The sequence below is a fragment of the Ammospiza caudacuta genome, chromosome 1 (genome assembly GCF_027887145.1).
Source record: "Ammospiza caudacuta isolate bAmmCau1 chromosome 1, bAmmCau1.pri, whole genome shotgun sequence".
Classification (NCBI taxonomy): Eukaryota; Metazoa; Chordata; class Aves; order Passeriformes; family Passerellidae; genus Ammospiza; species Ammospiza caudacuta.
In genome coordinates this window covers 43,405,895-43,426,425 of record NC_080593.1, presented here as the reverse complement: position 1 = coordinate 43,426,425, position 20,531 = coordinate 43,405,895, and the positions used below count along the sequence as shown (strand labels likewise).

The 20,531-nt window shown below is 41.1% G+C and overlaps 1 protein-coding gene across 1 annotated transcript; it reads left to right on the top strand.

The window, feature by feature from the left end:
• Nucleotides 1-229: 229 nt before the first annotated feature.
• Nucleotides 230-20,531, top strand: EAF1 (ELL associated factor 1). The gene is made up of 6 exons (XM_058810772.1): nucleotides 230-445; nucleotides 3,929-4,023; nucleotides 7,363-7,499; nucleotides 10,023-10,189; nucleotides 16,783-17,013; nucleotides 18,914-20,531. The coding sequence occupies exons 1-6, from the start codon at nucleotides 343-345 to the stop codon at nucleotides 18,958-18,960; spliced, it is 780 nt and encodes a 259-aa protein (XP_058666755.1). The 5' UTR covers nucleotides 230-342; the 3' UTR covers nucleotides 18,961-20,531.

Here is a 20,531-nt window from a genome sequence, read left to right as displayed (position 1 = left end):
CTCCGTGTGATCCTCCGGTCCCCCCACGCGGAACCGGCTTCCCTCCAGCAGCTCCTGCCCCAGCGTAGCCGGGGCTTGGACATCCCGGCAGGGAAGGGAAGGAAAGCCCCTCCTGCCCTGCCCTGCCCTACCGAGGGCGGGGAACGCCGGGCTCCCACTTCCCCCGGGACCCTCCCCGGGGCAGCAGCCCCAGCCCGGCCCCGGGCGCCCGCCTCGCCCCGCCGTACCCGCCGCCAGCCCCGGAGAGGGTTCCCGGAAGGGAAAGCCAAGAATTTCCGGGAGGACGCCGGGCGGCAGCGCACGGAGGAGAGGGAAGGGACCGGCCGGGCCGGGAGCGGGGCCATGAACGGCTCGGCGAACTCGTTGCTGGACAAGGAGGAGCACCCGCTGCAGCTAGGCGAGAGCTTCGAGCGGCGGCCCAAGGCCTCCTTCCACACCATCCGCTGTGAGCGCCTCCCCCGCGGCCGCCTCTTCCTCCCCGCTCGCGTCCAGTCCCCCGGCTGCGCTGCTCCTTCTGCCGTGCCCACCCTGCTGCTCCCCTCGCCCCCTTCGCTCCGCCATCGCGGGGCTCGTCCCCACTTCGTCCCCACTTTCTTACGCGCATCCCTCCTGCCCCCTCATCGCCCGTCTCCCCCTTCCCTGCTGTCCCCTTCAGCGCCCTGCTCCCTGCCGTTCCCCGCTGTCCCTCCACACCCGTCTCCCCCGTTCCCGCTCCCTCAGCGCCCGTCTTTCCTCCCCACGAGTGTTTCCCCACAGGGGGGTCCCGCCGGGAGGAAGGGGAAGGTGGATGCTGGCGGGGAGGGGGTTTGAACGAGGCAGGCCAAGGCGAAGGACCAGCTTTAGAAAGTTTGCCATTAATCGCTCGGAAGCATGAAGAGTTCCTCCATAAGGGGGGGCTTTGCCGTCTTGTTTTTTTCTCTTTGTGGCACTTAACTGCAGGACAGGTGCCACCGCAGGCCCGGCCTGGAGAGGCAGCCCGAGCATCCAGAGTTGGGTTTGTAGCTGGGTGTTTTCCTGATGAAGCAATGTGTATCACAGAAGAGCTCTCCCTGGCTGTCCCGGCTCCAGCCAGCTGTAATAAATCAGTATGCCAGGAAAGCAAGCAGAAGGGACTCAGACACTTACAGTAATTCCTACTAAATGCAAGATAAATCCTGAGATAGATTGTTTTGAAGAGGAACTCCTTGTATTACCACACATTAATTTTGTGGGGCAAGAAATCTGAGCAAAACTAGTCCAATTTTTATTGGACTAAAATGACTGGTAAACCATCAAGAGTAAATGTAAAGAATACTAAAGTTATAATTTAGTAGTTTTCTGTGAAAGTGGAGAATTTATACAAAAAACAGTAGGATATTTTGGCTTATGATGCACAAATACAGGCCTGGTCTCATTGCCCATATTGATACGCCACAAATAGTAGTTTCAATGATACTGGTCACCCAAGTGCCTGATCCTGTGTGAATTAAACCCAAACTATATCCAGGTGGAAATATACTGGATTTCTAGAATGGAAAGTGCTTCAATAACCAATTTCCCACAGGATTGCAAAGCCAAAGGTCTTCAGACTACAACTGGAAGAATGCAGTTTTATTTCAGAAGATCTTTCTGAATCCTCTATTTTCTATCTGTGACTTTTAAATGAGATTTCTTCATTGTCTTGGTATATTTTTCCCCTAACTGTTGTTCTGGAATGATTTATCTGGGTTCCAAACATTATATTATTGCCATAATCCTCTTCACACAAACTACAAAGAGAGGATTTTGTAGGCTGCATTTGTTTCGGCCTTCTTAAGATACTTCATTCTTGTACTGATAAACTGGATTATCCTTGAAAAACACATCTTGAAACATCTGATTTTTGGGAAAAGAGCTGTGGGTATATTTGGAGGGAAATATGTGCTCTCCATCTACATGAGCATTATCCAGGCACGTGCTAACAAAATGAAAACAATTAGTTGAGTGTTTGTTTAAAGTAACTCTATATTGCTGTGCCTAAGAAAGAAGTCTGGTAGTGATATTCCTTTTAAGTTGGTGACTGTGCTGTTGGAATTCTTGATCCCGTTTTGGCAAAGACACTATCTCTTGTACAGCTGGTTTATTTTATTTAGCAAGCTTGCACATAAAGTAGGTGGGAAACAACAGCTAGAAACAGATTGCTCAGATGAGCAATTGAAATTGAAGGCTATGATTTGATCTGGCAGTTAAGGCATGAGGATTAAGTCAAGTGTGTCTGATTCTGCTTGTTGTGCTGTCAAAGTAAAACTCAATTAAATATTAACATCCTCTTAATGAGAATTTATTACAAGCCAGGGTTTGGAGTTTTTCTCCTGCAAATGTGTTTTTCATAGTGGAATTACATTTTAAATTTGTTCTGAGGTATTAATTTCATAACTAATACAGTAATTAAAAGCCTCAATCGTTAATATAATTGCACCTCTTCAGATGCAGGGATGCTAGAATTGAATGCAGGCTTCTTATAAAAACAAACACAAGGCAAACTAGCCTATAGCTGTGTGATTTTATTTCAGTTTGTCTAAATCCTCTCTCAAGATATTAGAGGTTCTGATAGGTTTTTTTTTTCCTGTTATTTTATGGCTTACCAGCACAACAGAATAATGAGGGGAAAATACTTTTAATTTAAAATGTTCTCAGTTCAAATGAATACATTAAACAGAAGTGCCTTGGTTGGGAGACAAAGCATTGTACAACAGAGCATAAATACCTAAAACAAGTGTAAGTTTAAAGCCAGTACAGTGCCTCCCATTACTGATCCTTTCTGTCCACAGTGACTCTGGAGCAGCATGAAACTGCTGAAGTAAGATCAGCACGTCTCTCTTTCCTCAGAAGTGAGAGCTGAGATCTCCTCCACCCATGTGGAGCTTTTAGCACTACTGTGGAGGCAAGATGGCCATTAAAGAAATTACTGAAATATCAGTAAGACTAAATGAGTGTGTGTCATTAAATTGGTGTTTGTCACAGAGGAGTCCTCAGGGTTGCAATTGGCAAGAGCTAAGCAGAGCCCAGGGTTTTGGAAGTTGTTACTCTCTTGAGTTTGATTGGTACAGTTTTACACTTGCCTGTAAAACCAAGTGCCACTCAAAGCTACAGTTGTCATGGCAGGCGGAGGTGGTGAGAGTGCCGTGACCTTCCCGGAGAAGTGTCTTTAAAAACACATCCTGGTGGAAGGGAAGAGTCTTCATATGGGCTTCCACAGAGGGGCTTTATTGAGCTCCTGCCAGAAAAGGGCTCAGGGAGCAGGGGTTTATATAGGGATAGCAAGGGGGGGGGCAGAACATCAGAACACATGAGAGGAGGGCACCGGTGTGGAACAAAGGGGAAAGGCCAATGGGATATATAGAATCAACATATGGCAATATCAATATGGTAGTAATGCATTCTGGGGGAAGCTTTTTCCTCATCATGGCCAAGAGGTTGTTGTTTAAGGACTGTCTTTCAAGGGGACTGTAGTCATCTTCTCAGCCAGTTTACCAGCCTCCACAAGTGTTATTAAATTGGTGTTTGTCACAGAGGAGTCCTCAGGCTTGCAATTGGCAAGAGCTAAGCAGAGCCCAGGGTTTTGGAAGTTGTTACTCTTTTGAGTCTGATTGATACAGTTTTACACTTGTCAGTAAAACCAAGTGCCACTCAAAGCCTGGGGTTTGGAGAAGTCTGCTTTGGTGTTCAAACACAAGATCTACTACCTTATTTATATTTTAAAAAGGAAGCTCAGAATATGGTACCACCACATGACAGAGTTGCTACATGTAGTCACAGTGTACTGGTGTGTTATTTTGCCCTGCTTTAGACACTAGTGTGTGTTTTACCATTCCCTATAATCACAGTAAATGTATGGTGGCTCTTTGCAGGGCACATTGATGCTTCTGGAGACTCTAACAAATGTAATCACAATTGTTTTCCTCTTTAGATGATTTTAAGCCAGCATCAATTGATACGTCTTGTGAGGGGGATCTCCAAGTGGGTAAAGGAGATGATGTTACCATCACTTTGCCACATATTCCAGTAAGTCTCTTATATATGTGCTCCTGTTTGCTCTCCAACAAATTTGCATTGTTGTTACATTCTAATGTAAATGTTATTTTCACTTTCTTTATTAACAGTGGGGGTTCAATATTTAAGCAGCCAGACTTATAGTTTACCACGTTAGGAAAGGACTGTACAGTTGGCTCTTTATAAAGGGCTATATTTGTAAGGTTGCCAAATTGTTCTTTACTTTTGATTCCTTCCTTCCTACTCTTCCTTAAAAGGCAAGGAGAATTTTACTATTAGCTGAAGCTGTACACCTGGTTCCCATCCATTTTTAGTGCTGTGTAAAGGCAATGTCACTCGGGCTTCAGTCAAGGCTGGATGTTCAGAACCCACAGGCAGACCTGTAAGCATGCTCCTGCCTTTCTCAGTCATGTACAGGTAGGGCATAGAGGGTTCCCTGCCTTTAGCTTCATCAGTGGAAGGAGGGGACAGTCCTGGTGAGTGGCCATGAAGTAGTTTCCCATCCACTTCCTTCCCTAATGATGCCATAAAGATCTACTGTGTGAGGATGATGGTCAAACAGCAATAAAACAAGTGATCAATCTCTTTATAGGTGCAGCTGGTTTGTAATTGAAGGTTCAGTGGTTTCCTTACCAAAACAAAAGAAAGTGTTCATGTGCTGGAACTAGATTTGTTTATTAGCTGAAGTTGATGCCATGTGTCAAGCCAATAAACCAGAATTCACAGACATCAATGGGTCTGGTAGCTGCAGGGGGCACCGGTCAGTTTGGAAGCTGTGTGTCAGATCCTTTTGGTATTGCTGTTCCCAGCACATCTGTGGTTTTAATTGGTAGGTGAAGGTACTGTGATAATTCTCACTGAGTGAAGCTGTAGCCGCTTCACCCTGCTCCTGTTCATTATATGGCTTTGGTCACCTTCAGTGCTGCAGGAGGTCACACACTCCTTTATGTGAGTTTTTGTCTGTAGAAATGGTGAGCATGGTAGTGCTATTGGAGAGCAGGTAACAGCACAACTAACAGCAGCATTCATCTTGGATTAGTTGGAAACAGAGTTGCTCATTGATTTTTTTGGGTTGAGCAGCATCACTTGTAATGCTCCTTTTCAAATCTGTACTGAGGAGCTTAATTTGATTATCTTCCCCTCAGTATGAGCAGCCTTGAGTTTATGGTATGCTGCAAAGGCTGAGGCAGCCAAGGCACTCTGTGTATGTTGTTCCAAAGCAGTGCTGCCTGTGTTCTGGACAGAAAGCTGGAAAATACTTGGCATACTGGAAAAGAATGAGAGGTTTTGAGATCGTTTCATCCTGACAAGTTTCACTGAATTTCTTGGATGCTGCTTTGCTTCCCAGTTGTCCAACAACTGGATAGCATTCAAATTCTGAGTTGAGGTTTTCTTTTTGAAACTGCCTAGTGCCTGAGAATATCTCTGATAATTTGTTTGGTGGAAATATTTTGGTGTCTCTTGCAGCTTGGATAAATTGAAGTACTATTTCTGCATGTGCATTTAGTGACTTTAATAACTGAAAAACAATTTGGATTGGGGAAGGGAAAATTTCTGCTTGTTAGAGTACTACAGAAGATCATAGACTATCATGAATTGGAAGGGTCCCCACAAGGATCATCAAAATCCAGCTCCTAACCCTGCACAGAACAATCCCAAGAATTACATCATGTGCCTGAGAGCGTTGTCCAAGCGCTTCTTGAACTCTGTCAGGCAAAAAACCCTCACAGGTGAAAACAATTCTGTCCTGTAATAGCAAAATCTGTAAGCCACTGTTACTTAGGCACCAACATAAACCCTAAACATTTAGTTTTAAGTAGAAGAATGGGACTTAATTCTTCTACTTATTATTTAGCCAAAATCACAGTCTTTGCTGCTATAGGAGGCTTCTGGGTAGCGGAATGATAGCCAACGAACTTTGATCAATTTTCATTACCTTTGTGCACTATACCTTTCCTGGCTTAGATGTCAACAGCATGCAGGATTTGACTTTAAGCTTTCTTTTTACTCTCTTAAATGTTGCTTTCCTCTCTTAAATGTAGGAATGATAAAAATGTAACATGCCTTTGAAGACTAGACTTTCTTGAGACATCCTTTCTGAATTGTATTTCTGAATCTCACTGTGTCTTTGTTAAGAACTCAGATTTTTCACACTTACTGTTCAGAACCTATTTTAAATTCAAATATATTCTATCTGTGAACAACATGGAGAATAGGAATTGCTTTCAGAGTAGCTAAAATGTGATTGTTCATTTTTGCTGCTCAGAATAATATATAGGAGACTGCAGGGTTTTTTCATTTGCCTCCCAATTTCGGTTGCTTTCCTACTGTACGTGCAAAGGTGCATGTAAATAAACATTTATTTTTAAAATCTACATTCTTTTATACAGCATCTACACATTACAGAGAAGCCTGAGAATGTTGCATAGTTGAGAACATAACCCCTTGAGTAACAGCTTTTTGTCATGGCCAGGTGTGTATCCATGCTGTTATGTGCAGATAAACCATGGGTTCAGCTGGCTGTAATGTCAAAACCAGTGTATGGGCCAGGCTGTACAAGGATGTAGTACAACTGAGCATGATCTCAGCATTACCAGTTAGCCAGCGTGCACCATCACATGAGTTTCTTGTCTTTTTTTGCTTCTCAGTCTAAGCCTTTAGAGTTTAAGGCTCTATGTAGCATTGTGTGGACTTGGGGACTTTCTGGAAGGCATCAAAATACCCCATTTGCCTTTGAGAAGACATTTCAGTATAATTGCATGGACATATGCATGCTAATCTGATTTTGGAGAAGGCAGCTGCTCTTACATAGTTTGTCAGTGACAATTGCTTGTAATGCACTGTGAAAATACTGCCATATATATTTATGTAAAATATACAGTGCAGTTTAAATTATTTTTCAATTGACCACATATTTCCTTGGGCAATAGTTCTGCTGCTCAAATAATTAGAACTTTATTTCTTATCCAAACCCATGATTTCCAGGGCAGAAACATCAAGAAGATTTCTGATACTTGTCAGGGACAGCTATGCAAATTTAGTTATGCTGCCATTTTGGGAATGAGAACTGTAAATAAAGGCAGCCATGGCGAAGATGTTTTGTCACAACAGGGACACTTAAAATGATGAAAGGCATAATATTGCTATGAGGAAATGTCTGATCTACTGCACATTTTCTCTGTATTTCTCTCTTCATGAATGAATATTTTCTGTAGGTACTAAACTTTAGGTTCTTAGCCTCTGTTTTCAGAACAAAACATACATTCTTTCCTCTTACATTCTTTCCTCTTAGTATTCATAAATTTTTGGACAGAGTAATATAACCAAATATGTGCTCTTTCTTTGTACCAGGGTTCAACTCCACCAATGACTGTCTTTAAAGGAAATAAAAGGCCATATCAGAAGGACTGTGTGCTTATTATCAATCATGACACTGGGGAATATGTGCTGGAAAAACTTAGTAGCAGCATTCAAGTCAAGAAAACAAGGTAAAGCTGGGGACAGGGTTAATTGATGGGATTAATTATTGCTGAAGTTTCATATTAAGACTGGGTTTTGAAACGGAACTCTCTTATTTTGTAGTGATGTTTAATTACTAAACCTTAGCTTTACATGGCCAATTATCATGCCTAAAAATGCAAATAGGAGTGTGAATCCAAGAGTAAAGAATTTGCAAATTCTCCACAGCTGAAATGACATAATTATAGTTTGCAGTGAAACACCTGTGATGGTTTCAGGCTTTAGACGCTGGCTGAAGGATGGGATGTGTTTCAATAATCTCTAGTTAGCCAAAAACACCCATGAAAATATTAGACTGCCAAAAAGATTATTGGACTTTCTAGGTTTGTTCCCTGCAGCTTCCTGTGGGAGTCACGATGTTTCAATAACATAATCTTAGGGAACAAGGAACACTCATTCCCATATTGGATAAGCAATATATTAAGTGGAACACAAGTACAAAGCCTGCAGCTGGTGAAGGTGGGCAGAGCTGTAGAAATAATGGTTATGGTGTTTTGCCTAGAAGAATTGATGAAGCCAGAAATCCTTTCTGACCCAATACTGCTGCACAATTGCTACAAAGTATGCAGCTGGAAAGTTTTTACCAGTCCTACTGCTCTGCAAGTACCTGAAGTGTCTGGATCTTTCAGCATCACTGAACCACAGGTTGATGCATAAAGAGAAAGCAGTCATTTGAATGTCTTGTGAAGAAAAGACTCTTAAATAAGTTTAGAAGTGTTACATTAAAAAACACTTTGTTGCACTATAGAACCCTTAGCTGCTAAAACTACTGGAAATGTGGGTTGCAGCTCATTGGTAGTTGGCTGGGTGTTTGCCAGGAACACCTTGAGTGCAAAATAAATGGACTGTAGCACGCCTCTGAGTCAGTGATGTGGAAACTCATCCATGTAGTATTCATCTTGTCAAGTGGATATGAGCACATCACAGATGAGATTTGAATTCCCAATTTCAGTTCTGCTGGACTTTGTCTGGGTGAAGCTTAAGTCAGAAGGGAGCAAATAAGTGCAGGAGGGCCTGAGTTCTGTGAGATGTTTGGTTACACTGAGTTCTGAGTCTCATGTGGGCAAAAATACTTAAAATTTTCTCAGGTAGTAAAAATTTTGAGGGTCCCTGTTTTGATGAGCAGTGCTTTGCAAAGTCATTGATTTTCTAGATTAGAAGTGCCTCTTATTTTCCATGACTACTCTGATCTTTAACGACCTGTTGGCACTCTGTGGGAACAGGGGTTTTAGTGTTAATACCTTGATAGCATTCACAGGGGAGTAAGTGAACTTAATCCACATAAAACCATCTGTAGTTCCATGAGCATAATTAGTGCTAGAAATCTTTGACTTTTACCATCTACTTGATACAGTGAGTGCCTTGCCAACTCCTTACTTCTGCTGTAGATAAACTTTAAGCTGCGTTAATGTGGTATCCAACAGCTGCATGTCACTGATGAATGAAGAGGGGGTTCTGTGTGAGACTGAATCTAGAGTTCACTGAGGCACAGAGATATCCCTGTAAATGCTCATGTACCAGCTCTGGTACCACAGGTGGTTTAGGTGAATCCCCAGGACGTTCAACATGGGCTACTTTAACTTATCTCACATTATGGGATCAGTTTCCAGACACAAAGTGTAACGCTGCTGAGCTGGGACCCTCCTAGAACAGAAACTGAGCTCTCATATCCACAAGCTGCTTCTGTGCTGCACAAAGCCATAACCCCAAAGGCTTTGCTGTTATGCAGTAAATACACCACACCCTTTAACCTTATTATGGTGTACTGTAAAGGAACCTACTTTGGGTTTGTGGTTGATTTTTTTGGGTTTCTTTTTCTGCCAAGGGTATTGACTGTTCTGCAGTCTCAATTACATCAGAAGTTCAGTAAAAGGCAGAAATACCTGGTTTGAACTGAACAGATTGGCATAGTGTTATTCTGAAGACTATTTTCCACTAAGGAAATGGCTTAAACTGTTTTGAAGAGCTAACAGCAAATGGATACAACCCAGGAATTAAATACTTGTATGCTGTATTTAGCAGTAAGAGTGATTACTCTAGCCAAGTTGACCTCTAAGAGAGTTCAGTTTGAGATTATTTAATTGCAACTGAGAAAATTGTTTCTTTTGCTGCAACTGTTCTAAGCAGGATTTTGTTGTGAATGAATTTGTAGTTACTTTAAATTACTATGATTGATCATTCTTTTTTTAAAAATACAACTGCTAATTGCTAAATTAAAGCCTTCATTGTTGTTCAAGTAGAGAATTTGGCATCACTGAACCACATCTGGATTTGAAAATACATTTTGTAAGTGTTGCAGTGTAGTTGTATATGTTTCTTTGTTATTGAAAGTAAGTGTTGCATACAGAAAGCTGTAATTCAGTCTTCATCTTTGTAAAACAAATTAGACATCTGTACAAAAGGAAGTCAGAGATGAAGCCTTAGCACAAGGATATTGAAAAAGCTGGACATAGTTGCACAGTACCACTAAATGTGTCTGGTTGTTTCTTCAGAGCAGAGGGCAGCAGTAAGATCCAAGCCCGAATAGAGCAACAGTCTGCCCGAGCATCTCAGCCTCCTTCACAGTTCAGAGCCCCAACCAAGCCAGCAGTTGGACCTAAAACTTCTCCTTTGAAGGATAATCCTTCACCAGAGCCCCAGCTGGACGATATTAAGAGAGGTAAAGAAGGGTTTGTAGTTTCTTTGTCTTTCTTCTTTATAATAAAAACTATGACTGTGCAATTTCTAAAAACATTCAGGGATTAAAAGATGGTACTTGATAGCTGTGTTGACTTCTTTATAGCTTGTTTCTTTATTCTTCTTAGTATACTGATTATTTATTCTCTTCTACTAGAATAGATCTTTATATTGCCATCTTCTCTGGAGTGAGAAAATTTCTTCTTTCTGGGTAATTTTCTCTCTTCCAAACTATTTCTCTCTTTGGGAAAGAAGAAAAACAATTAATGTGAGTTCAGAAACCTGTAGCTCAGTGCTGGAGCTACAGGTTTATTCTCTTCTACTAGAATAGATCTTTATATTGCTATATTACTGGCATGAGAAAACTTCCTCATTCTGGGTAGTTTTCTCTCTTCCAAACTATTTCTCTGTTTGGGAAAGAAGAAAAACAATTAATGTGAGTTCAGAAACCTGTAGCTCAGTGCTGGGGTGTCTTAGGCCGCCACAGCAGCAATAGCAAAGTGTAATGGTCCAAGGTCTCGTTACAGTCAAGTCACTTGGAGAACGTTACCCTGCCCTGAGTGAGCTTGGGGGGATGGAGGGGCTAGGCAGCTGTGCTCCCAGTACAAGACAAGCTTGCACCATGCCAAGCACTGCTAGTAGGGGAGGAATGAGAGAGTGAACAAACCTGCAGCTTACCCTCTTTCACAACCACTCCTTTGCAGCTTTGGCACACCTGCCTTATGGCTGCTAAACTTCTATTTAAAAAGTACCTTAAACTTAAGCTCAACTCACTCTTCTGCTTAGGCAGATCTTTTTCTTAGTGTTTGCTGTGGGTAGGATGCACTTTCTTTGCCCATGCCTTCTTTTCCTACTGATGTGATACCTGTTTTTGCTGTGGATAATACAGTCATGATAAAGAAGCCTTTAAATTTTTGTTTGGTGGTTCTCTGGCACTGACACCAGACACAATTATTTTATTTTAAGCTTGTTCTTTCTGTCTGCTTTTTTTTTTTCTGGGTTTCATTCTCTTTTTTCTCTGTCCCATATAGCTATTTTTGTCTGGAGATTTTGCCTATGTTAATTGCCCAGATGAAATTAATTACTCAGCAGGGTTTTTTTTCAGTTCATGGTAATCACTAGGTGACACTTTTGCTGCTAAGCTGCGTGTTTGCATAGGTGCTGACTGGTCTCACTTTTCTGCAGCAGTAGTGTTTTCAATACTTGGATGCTGGTCAGCAGCCAGAATCAACCTCTGAGAGATTCTGTTAGCTGCATTGTTATTTTTATTTTCTGTATAATAGGTAAGAAAAATGATAATAGGTGATATATCAATTTTTTAAATTTAAATCAGTTGTGGATTTTAAATGTCTTTTCGTGTAGGATATAATAAGTTACTTAACCTTTGGGGCACTCTTTTGTATACATACAGCAATTTGTAAAGGTTGTATTACAGTAAAATAATTACATTTGTCCGGGGTGACATCTATTCTAAAAGATAATTTTCTAGTGGTCTGAAGTATAAGTCATGTTGTTCAGAGCTCTCCTAATATATTTTTGCCACATGATAATCTTTTATATGAAAGTACCTCCAAATAAATAAACTGTGCGGTTTTATTTCCAAAATCAAGAGTTAGAGCACCTGAATTCTACTAAAAATAGGACTTTAATTTGGTACTTTATAGGGGGAGTTGTACAAAGCCCCAGAAGAGCCAAAAGCCTGGGCAGGGGTGTTTTTGCTTATAATCTATAACCCTTTCCAGCACTGATGATCTAGAGTGTCAGCATTGATAAACCATTTATATCATAAGAACCTACTTAAAAAATGTAGAATTAAAATGGCACCATTCCACAATGGAAATATAGGCAATGACAAGCTGTAAAAGCTGTAAGGTAGTCTGCCTTATCCTGTTATCTTCCCTTAATGTGTGTTTTTATTAACATGGACTTGTAAGTCAGAAGAGCAGGTATTCTTTCCATTCAAGTAGTAGTTTTAGTTTTGGTTGAAGTACTTCCTCTGTAGGAAAGAAAGATAAACAGAAAGCTGAAATTCTGTGGGTTTTGTTTAATGAACACAGCACAGAACTTAAAATTCCCAAAGGAGCTTCTTGAAAGGCACTTTGACACCCTCTTGCTTCCAGTATGCCCTGCATAAGGGTGTGGTGAGACACACAGCCTTCAGGATGTTTCACAGTAGTTTTAAGGTAACCTCAGTGCAGGTTTCTGCTTTCCCTGGTACCTTCAGCTGTGCATTTTCACCCCTCCCTTACAGATGAGCTGGAAATGAACTCTCAGGTAGGTCAGTTCTGTCGCAGTACACAGCTGTCCAAACAGCAGTGTCTGAGGACAGAGTCAGAGCATCTGGAATTGAACCACTGCCTTCCTTTATGGACAGAGGCTTTTGGGAGGCTGTGTTGAGGGTTTTGCACAAGTGAAATCCTTTCCTCTTCAAGCTTCTATGTTGTCCTCATGCCTGAAGGGAGCATAGGAGAGGGTAGGAGCTTGTTCTTTTGAACACTCAGCTACATCTGATGATGTCTCATTAAGCTGTGAATATTTGCACACATATACCACAATACAGTCATTTATTTGCACAAAATAATTGACATTTATCAGACCAATTTGATCCTAGCAGAAATGTTTTCAACAGCATTGACATAATTACAGCATGCAACATATTGATATATGTCAATAATATTGAAAAATTACAGCATGCAATAATATTGACACGGTTACAACATTTGAGAAAAAAACCCACAGAATCATATTTCAGGTTTGAAGACTCAGTGCTTAAAAATCTGAGCAGATTTTATTTACCTGGACTGTAGCTGTGGAATGTGAAGATTATGCCATAGCACTGTTTGTCTCTCAAGAACACCTCAGTCAAGTTTTCTGCACATCAGTATAAAATACTGCCTCTTCTAGCTGCCATCTCCACATGCTCAGGGTGCCAGTATCAAGTTGACTTCTCCACCTTGCATTCTATTATTACCAGTTAAGTGTTCTGCTATAGGCATTCAAACTTAACCCTCCCTAAAGTTAAATGACTTCTCTCTGGCAGTTCTTTGTATTCTTGCAGTCTGAGGTGAAGGCTTTAGTTAAAAAATCTGCATAACCTATTGGAATTGAGAGAAGTAGGAACAGTAAAACACTCTTAGGGTGTTTGATACTGAATATATACAGAAGACAGCCCTGTTGAGAAAGGCTGTTCTGTTTGGATAATGATTTCTGACCTTGAATTTATTTTTTTTTTACTCTAAAATCTGCATTGCCCGCCAGTGTAAAATGGTCATTTTGTCTTCTTGAAAGAAATCTTACAGCTGTAACGTGAAATGTAGAGCAGTTAAGGTTCCCAAAGCAGTGTCAGCCTTTTCAGATGATGTAGACTCAATTAAGGCAAGTGCTCAAAACTGTACTGTATGGAGAGCTTTTTTAAAAGTAACTGCTGCACATCCTGACTCTTGTCATCTTTCAGACTGCAAAGGCTCAACGACATGAGGTGTTTGATATTATGGTGCAGAAATGTCTAGGAAAGGTCAAATCTTTCCTTGTTCAGCTTAGAATATATGTGCACATAGACACACAGCTATTTTAATGGAAGCATCATGAGGAAATGTTTAACCCACATCTTCAGTACCTATAGCTGTACTAAGCATAGCAGTCAAATGGGAAAATACAAAATTGAACCATTGTAAAGCAGCTGTGATTTTCCTATAAGGCTTTGATGTCATTGGCTTAGTCACTGACAGTGTGAGACAAGAATGTTTTCAACAGAATTCCTTAGTGGTCCTGCTGAATTTCTCTTGACAGACTTCTCGTGTTGCAGCAGCCACCAGAACATCGGTGGAAACAATTGCTTTTCTTTCATCTTCTCAGACAAGATGTTTAAAATTCTGGGCTCAAGGAATGAGAGACAACAGAGATCTGAGGGGAAGCTGTCAGCCTGTGAGGCAGAAGTTGATTAGAAGATGAGCTCTGACCAAGTTTCTACCTGTGACCAGTGTCACTGATAACAGCCTTAACATCCCAGTCCTTGAAGCTTGTGGTACTGGTTCTGTTTTGCCTTTTCTTGCCTCTGTTCAGCATAGCAGGCTTTAGCACTACTTCCAAGGCATTCTCTCATTCCTTTCTCATAACCAAATGTCTTTTATGGTCTCTTAGTTTTCTGCTTCCCCTGCGAAAACCTCCCATTCTTCATTCTCACACTGATCTCCAATTCTGTTTAAAATTGGCCAGGCAGCATCACTTCCTTCAGTGATCTCCTCACCTACTCTATCGAGTCCACACTTCTTGCTTAGTTTTGGGTTTTTTTTTCCTAGTTCTCTGCAGTGTGTTTTTGTTTTAACTTTTCCCTCTCACTACCAATGCCTAAGATCACCTCACCTTCTTCACTCTATTTTACATATGGGCTCTGTGTTCTCAGTCACTGTGCCAACATTCTTCCATCCAGCCACAGACTCCAGCTCTGTAGTGATATATGTGTAATTCTCAGGCACTTGTCCTGTGTTAGACTTGTCTGTTGGATCTTTTTGCACTATGGATTGTGATAGGTGATTGTGCTTGCTGCAATCCAGGATATTCTAACAATGTATTCTAATCACTGTAATTTGCAACTAACTACTCCATCACTAGAAGAATGTAGAAATTTTACATCATTAAGCTGGGGGGAAAAAGAAGTTTAAACCTGGGCATTTTAAAGAGAAAGTACCCTTATTCCTGGTTACCTTTCCTTTAGATTTTCCCTATTAATTTCCTAGCCTTAAATACAAGGAACATTTATAATTTGAAAGCCTCAACATGAGTAGGCTGAGAACAGTGATTCACAAGTGCTCATTTGTTTGTGTATCAGACTCCAGGCCTGAAATGTATTTTTAAAGCCTGCAAGACTGTGTTGAGAGGCAATAAGGTAGAAAGATATTACAGTACAAAGTGCTATCTGCTGTTGGCCAGTTGAATCAATATATGATTCTGTTGAATCATATTTCCTTTCTCTTCCAATGGTCTCTTATACTAAGTCTTCAAGCTGAAAGAGTAGGGTTTACCTGGCATACTGGTAAATTACAGAGAGCACAGATGGTATAGGCAGAGATCTAGATGTAGGAAATAAATTGGAGAAACAGCGCTGCTATCCTGAAATACCCAGCTGGAGTGTAACCAAAGCACTTGAAATTGAGCTCTAAACCTTGAAAGTGAAAAATAGTGATTTTAAATCTGGCAAGAGAAAACACAATTTCTCAAACTGATACATGCTAAGCTAGAGGAATTCTCTCCAGCAAAGACTGCGGAGGCCAAAAACTTAGCTGTTACTCTTTATTTTAGACTTCTTAAGTTCTCTAAAGTTTAGAAAACTTTAACTGTTACTCTTTTATTTTTATTGGGCTATTTTTTAGCCCAAGGAAAATGAGTCTTATTAAAAAGGAACTCGTGACACACATCTGACCTAACATGAATTACTCAGTTCTGGCATCAGTTCTCCACTTGTTAGGTAGGGTTGATAATACCTCATCTCTCCCTTCTTTCATTCTTGTCCCTTTGGTCTGTGAGTTTCCAGGGCAAGCACTGAGTTCTAACCCTGTGGGTATAGTACTGCTGCTAGCACAACAAAAGCCTGAATTTTGAGGGTTTCACATCCCATGCTTATTATATCTGTGGATGTTGTTCTTTCCTGGAAACCTGTCAAGATGAACTGAGTCATTAGATACTCAGCCTTGTGGGTGGATACAAATGAGTTGTCCTCTACTAGTGTTTAAGCCACTTATAATTATGACAAATTTAACAATATTGTATCATTTGGGGTGACATACCTTAATATCTCTTTAGTAACCAGCCATTCAGCCAGCACTAGCTGTTGCTGATGAGGCTGTTGTGGTGCTGTCCTGGTGTTCCAGTGTTTCTTTGCACTGGAAATCCTAAAGTGGGCAGTGTCTTGAGTTGTATTCCTTCCTAGTTTCAGAGTAGTTTCGTTATTTCCTGGCTACTTGTAAGCTCTGTAGCAGGTTATGGTATTTTTGCCACTCCCCAATATGTGAAAATTCTCAGCTATTCTCATCTGTCCTAAGTTATTTAATGTCATCCATCTGCTTCTGAAGTTTGTTTACATGGGCTGTGTGGCTGTGCTGAAGCAGTTTCATACGTTATCTGAAGTCAAGGCAGTTTCTGTTGTAATCATTTGCCCATGTACATGTACCCACCCCCCAACACACCATTTTTTGTGTTTTCCAAAAGCCTAAATATCACCAGCATCTAACAGTTCAGATATAGATTTCTGTGATCAGCTGATGTGCTTACTTTGTATGGAGACCATGGCCTGTCAGAAATAATGAAGCTGAAAGTGCTTTCAGGAGTGTGAAGTATATGAAGAATAATTGTGGGAGTGAAGGTTTTATGATAGTAACCTATGCTGTTGGTTTTTAAAATTTAGCTATAGCAATAAGTAAAAAAGTTTTCAGGATTTTTTTGTTTCCGTTTCCTTTCATGTGAGATATTTTGGTGTGATAAACTATACTTGACAAAACCATCGCATTTGCACATTCTTTCCAAAATTCCATGGGGCCCTGTATTTGTGGTATCAACCAGATGAATTCCTTTTTATTTCAGAACTGAGAGCAGAGGTTGAAATTATTGAGCAGATGAGCAGCAGCAGTGGAAGCAGCTCATCGGATTCAGAGAGCTCATCTGGGAGTGAAGATGAAAGCTCCAGCAGCGAGGGGGAAGAGCCAGCACACGTTTCCCCTTCCCAGCCACCACACCAGCAGTACAACAACAGGAATGCTGTTGCTAATGGCACCAGCAGGCCACAAGGAAGCAATCAGCTCATGAACACGCTCCGTAAGTAAATGCTTGTGTCTTACCACCGTGAAAGCTGATTATGGCCACTCATTTTCTTAGCATGATAGGCTAACTTCATGAAATGCCTTTGCCAAATAGTAGTTCCAGGGAGCTGCACTGGCTCAAATACATGGGCAGATTGTATGAACAGGGGGCTGGGACTTGTCTGAAGGTCTGGAGAGCCTGTGGGTATCAGTGCAGTGGTCCCTATTGTCCCTGTCGGGTCTTGATTCAGGCCTCCAAGTAGCCACTGGTGTGGGAGGATCTGGTGCACTGGAGGATGGGATTTATTTTCATGTGAATACACAGATTAAATGGAAATAGTGGGGTTGACGCATTGTTAAAGGTCTGTAAAAAACTGTAAATGGCTCAAGGCTGTCCTGGGTTCCTAAGTGCAGTCTCTGTGGTCTTCAGTATTGCTTTGTCAGCAGATTTATTGTGTTGGTCTCGGCTGCATTTTCACAAATACCACGTTTTGAAGGGAAATTTAAATGAAAATTTTGTTAAAATATTGCAGCTATGGTGTTGCAAGCATTGAATCAGTACAAGCTCACTTCACCCTTTAAGAAGTGTCAGGAACATTTTTAAAGCATAGTTCTGTCCCATGAGACTCTCTCTGGAGACATGGTGTGCCTCTGTGTTGCTCTTTCCTTGCACTACATCAGGTACATTCCAACTCGGTAGAGTTAGAATATTGAATTTGCAATTGCCATAAATTGTTCTTAATTCCTCCTGAGGCATATTTGCACACATCTCTTGGCACCCATTCATAGGGAACTGGTGGAGTCTGAATATAGATATGTGTAGGGTTTCCAGCTTTGAGAAGATACGTGTATTGTAGAGACCCCACCAAAAAGCCCTGCTGGAAAGCTTAGAGACCTGTCAGTCTTGCTGCCAGTAATGAAGGACTAAGTGAAATTGAAAGTTCAACAAAGTCATTAGGACTGTGCCCATTTCCCTGTTTCTGGTTGTGAGCAGCCTCCTCCCTGCTTCTCCTGGACCACAGTACTGCATGGGTTTAATGATCTGAAGCCTCTGACTGCAGGAGACTCTGTGAACTACCAGGGTAGCTCCTCTCTTCATGCAGTGCTTTTGCCTTTGGATTTGAAACACTTTTGCTGTAGGAGAATCACCCCTAACCCAAGTCCTTGTCTCCCGTGTCTTGTCTCTATGTCTATTGAATAGATGCCCTGCAGCTGTTTTGAGGGGAGGGTAGTGGGAAAATGCTGGGAGAGTAAGGTTCAATTATCAGAACACAAGCATGATTCTTGCCCCTTTTTATCCCCTCCATCTCACCAAATCATGACTGCTCTGCAAAACAGGATCAGAGCCAGTAGGTTTGATCCATATCCTGGCCATTTATCCAATCTCTGCACTTTGGAGGGCAGCCTTTACCTTCACAGCACGTGTCAGCTTCGTTCAGCCTTGAGTTGTGATGGCTTTAACAACCCTTTTGGTTTATTGACATGTGGAGGCCTTGCCTTGGCTACCCAAATGGCCTTACACCAAAAAAACCCCTGTTTTTAAAGGGTAAAGAAAGCCAAGGAATTCCCCAATGCCTTGTCCCAGAGCCATATATGGGAGCTTTGGTGGGTGGAGGCTGTGGAATGTTTTCTGCAGCTGTTAGCATGGAGAGGGCTGTTGTCCCACGAGGGAGCACCTTTGGTGGCTCTGGAGACAAGGATGCTTGGTTTGGCCTGAATCCAGCCATTAGCCCCATGCAGCTCTTGATGTTCTTGGGCAGTTTAATTAAATCACAGATGATGTTTGCATTCATTTCATGTGTTATTCTTACTTAAATCTTGCAGTGTAAATGTGACTGTTCTTTGGTTTGATTGCCATGAAATGTGAATTGACGCCTACTCACTTGTTGTGTTTTGTTGGTTTTTGTTTTCCATAGGAAATGACTTGCAGTTGAGTGAGTCTGGGAGTGACAGTGATGACTAGAGGCTGAGCTTTTGCTGTTTCTGTTACATATACATGAAGAACTAATTTACCTTGAAGTGATCCTATTGCTTATGAAGAGGAGCTGGCACAGAGATGGTTCCATGTGTGGAATTTTAATAGAAGAAATGCATAGCCCTACAAAATAGCAGATGTTGAGGACTGTTTTACTGTGTGAATTACATGTACATATTGTGTATATTCTTATTCTGCTAAAGGTTTGAGTACATATGTACAGTGAGTGAGCCAATGTATGTTCCTGTCCACCATCTGTAAGTTTAACATGTAATTATGTGAGGTCATATGAAAATCTCTTGCTTGTAGGGTATGTGCAGTGCATCATGACTTTGTTGGGGAACTTTTGTATATAGAGTGAGCATGTGCCTACAATGAGTTTAAAAAAACATGCAGGAGCCAATGTGTGCACTGAAGTGGGACTGCCATAAATTAAGTTTCAATACTAGATTGATTTCTTTGGTTTGGGACTTTTTTTAATGCCTTTTTATTGCTATTTATGGTGGATTTAATAGACTGACTTTTAAACAGTTGGACAATAGGAATGATTAAACCATGTTCGTCACAAACCTTGCTGCATCAGTGCCTTATGAGCAGGTTTTTTAAATAGTGCTTCAATTCCTGCCACCTTTCCTGTATGGAGCAATACTGAAACCTCCTCAGATTGCTTCTGCAAACAAGAGCTGTGTGTCACATACTGCCTGCTGTGCTCTAAGGGCGGTGACTCTAGCAAGATAAAGGATACACATCAATCACCTAAACTCATCCAAGTAGGAATCAGATAATAATTCGCTTTAGAAACTGAAGGGTCTCATTTAACTCAGACTTTCAGACCTAGTCTTCAGAAATACTTAAAATCCCAACTACTAGTGACATTGCAATGCCACAAATGCAAAATATTTGACTTACTGAAATTCTAAGACTGGAGCCCTCTTTGCAGTTTCTTAGAGAGTGCAAAAAGAAGAGGTGGCAAAACAAGCAGCCATGAAACAGCAGAAGTCTCTGTCCCACCACAGTTGTAAAGGTAGACTTTAGTCCATACTGTTCATTGGATGAACCTCTTTGTGCTTGGCAGGAGTACACAGAACATGAAATATTTGCCAAGGGTGAAATTCACCCCTGTTTAAAGGGTGTTTAAAGGGTGCTTAGTTGGATTATTATTAACTTTTTTGCTCACATGGAAAATGAGTGCCATAGGCAGCCTCTTGTGACTTTTTAAAATCAAAATTCTGCTGACATAGGACAAGTTGCACCTTTGTTGTGGTGTAATCCTGAGGAATGGGAAGCTGAATCAAATGCCTTCCCATTCTCAGGTCTCTGCTTTGCACTGCTCTCATCTGTCAGTTTGTGTTTTAACTCCTGTTTGTTTACTGAGCTCTGTCCTTTTTTTTAATATGTTGAAGAGCAGGGGGACATTTGAAGGGAGATTTTATTAAATGGTTTATTTTTTTGCATTAGATACATATTTAGGCATATTTTTGCATTATTGTACATACATTAAAAATACTTGGTTTTTTTAAAGTGTTTTGTGATGTAGGTATGTATTTTAATGGACAATT

Bases quoted from the DNA above. Each gene is read 5' to 3' on its own strand.
- EAF1 (XM_058810772.1), top strand. From the start codon at position 343: ATGAACGGCTCGGCGAACTCGTTGCTGGACAAGGAGGAGCACCCGCTG. The intron at 446-3,928 runs GTGAGCGCCTCC...TTTCCTCTTTAG, and splicing joins CTCCTTCCACACCATCCGCT to ATGATTTTAAGCCAGCATCA. The intron at 10,190-16,782 runs GTAAAGAAGGGT...TTTTTATTTCAG, and splicing joins GCTGGACGATATTAAGAGAG to AACTGAGAGCAGAGGTTGAA.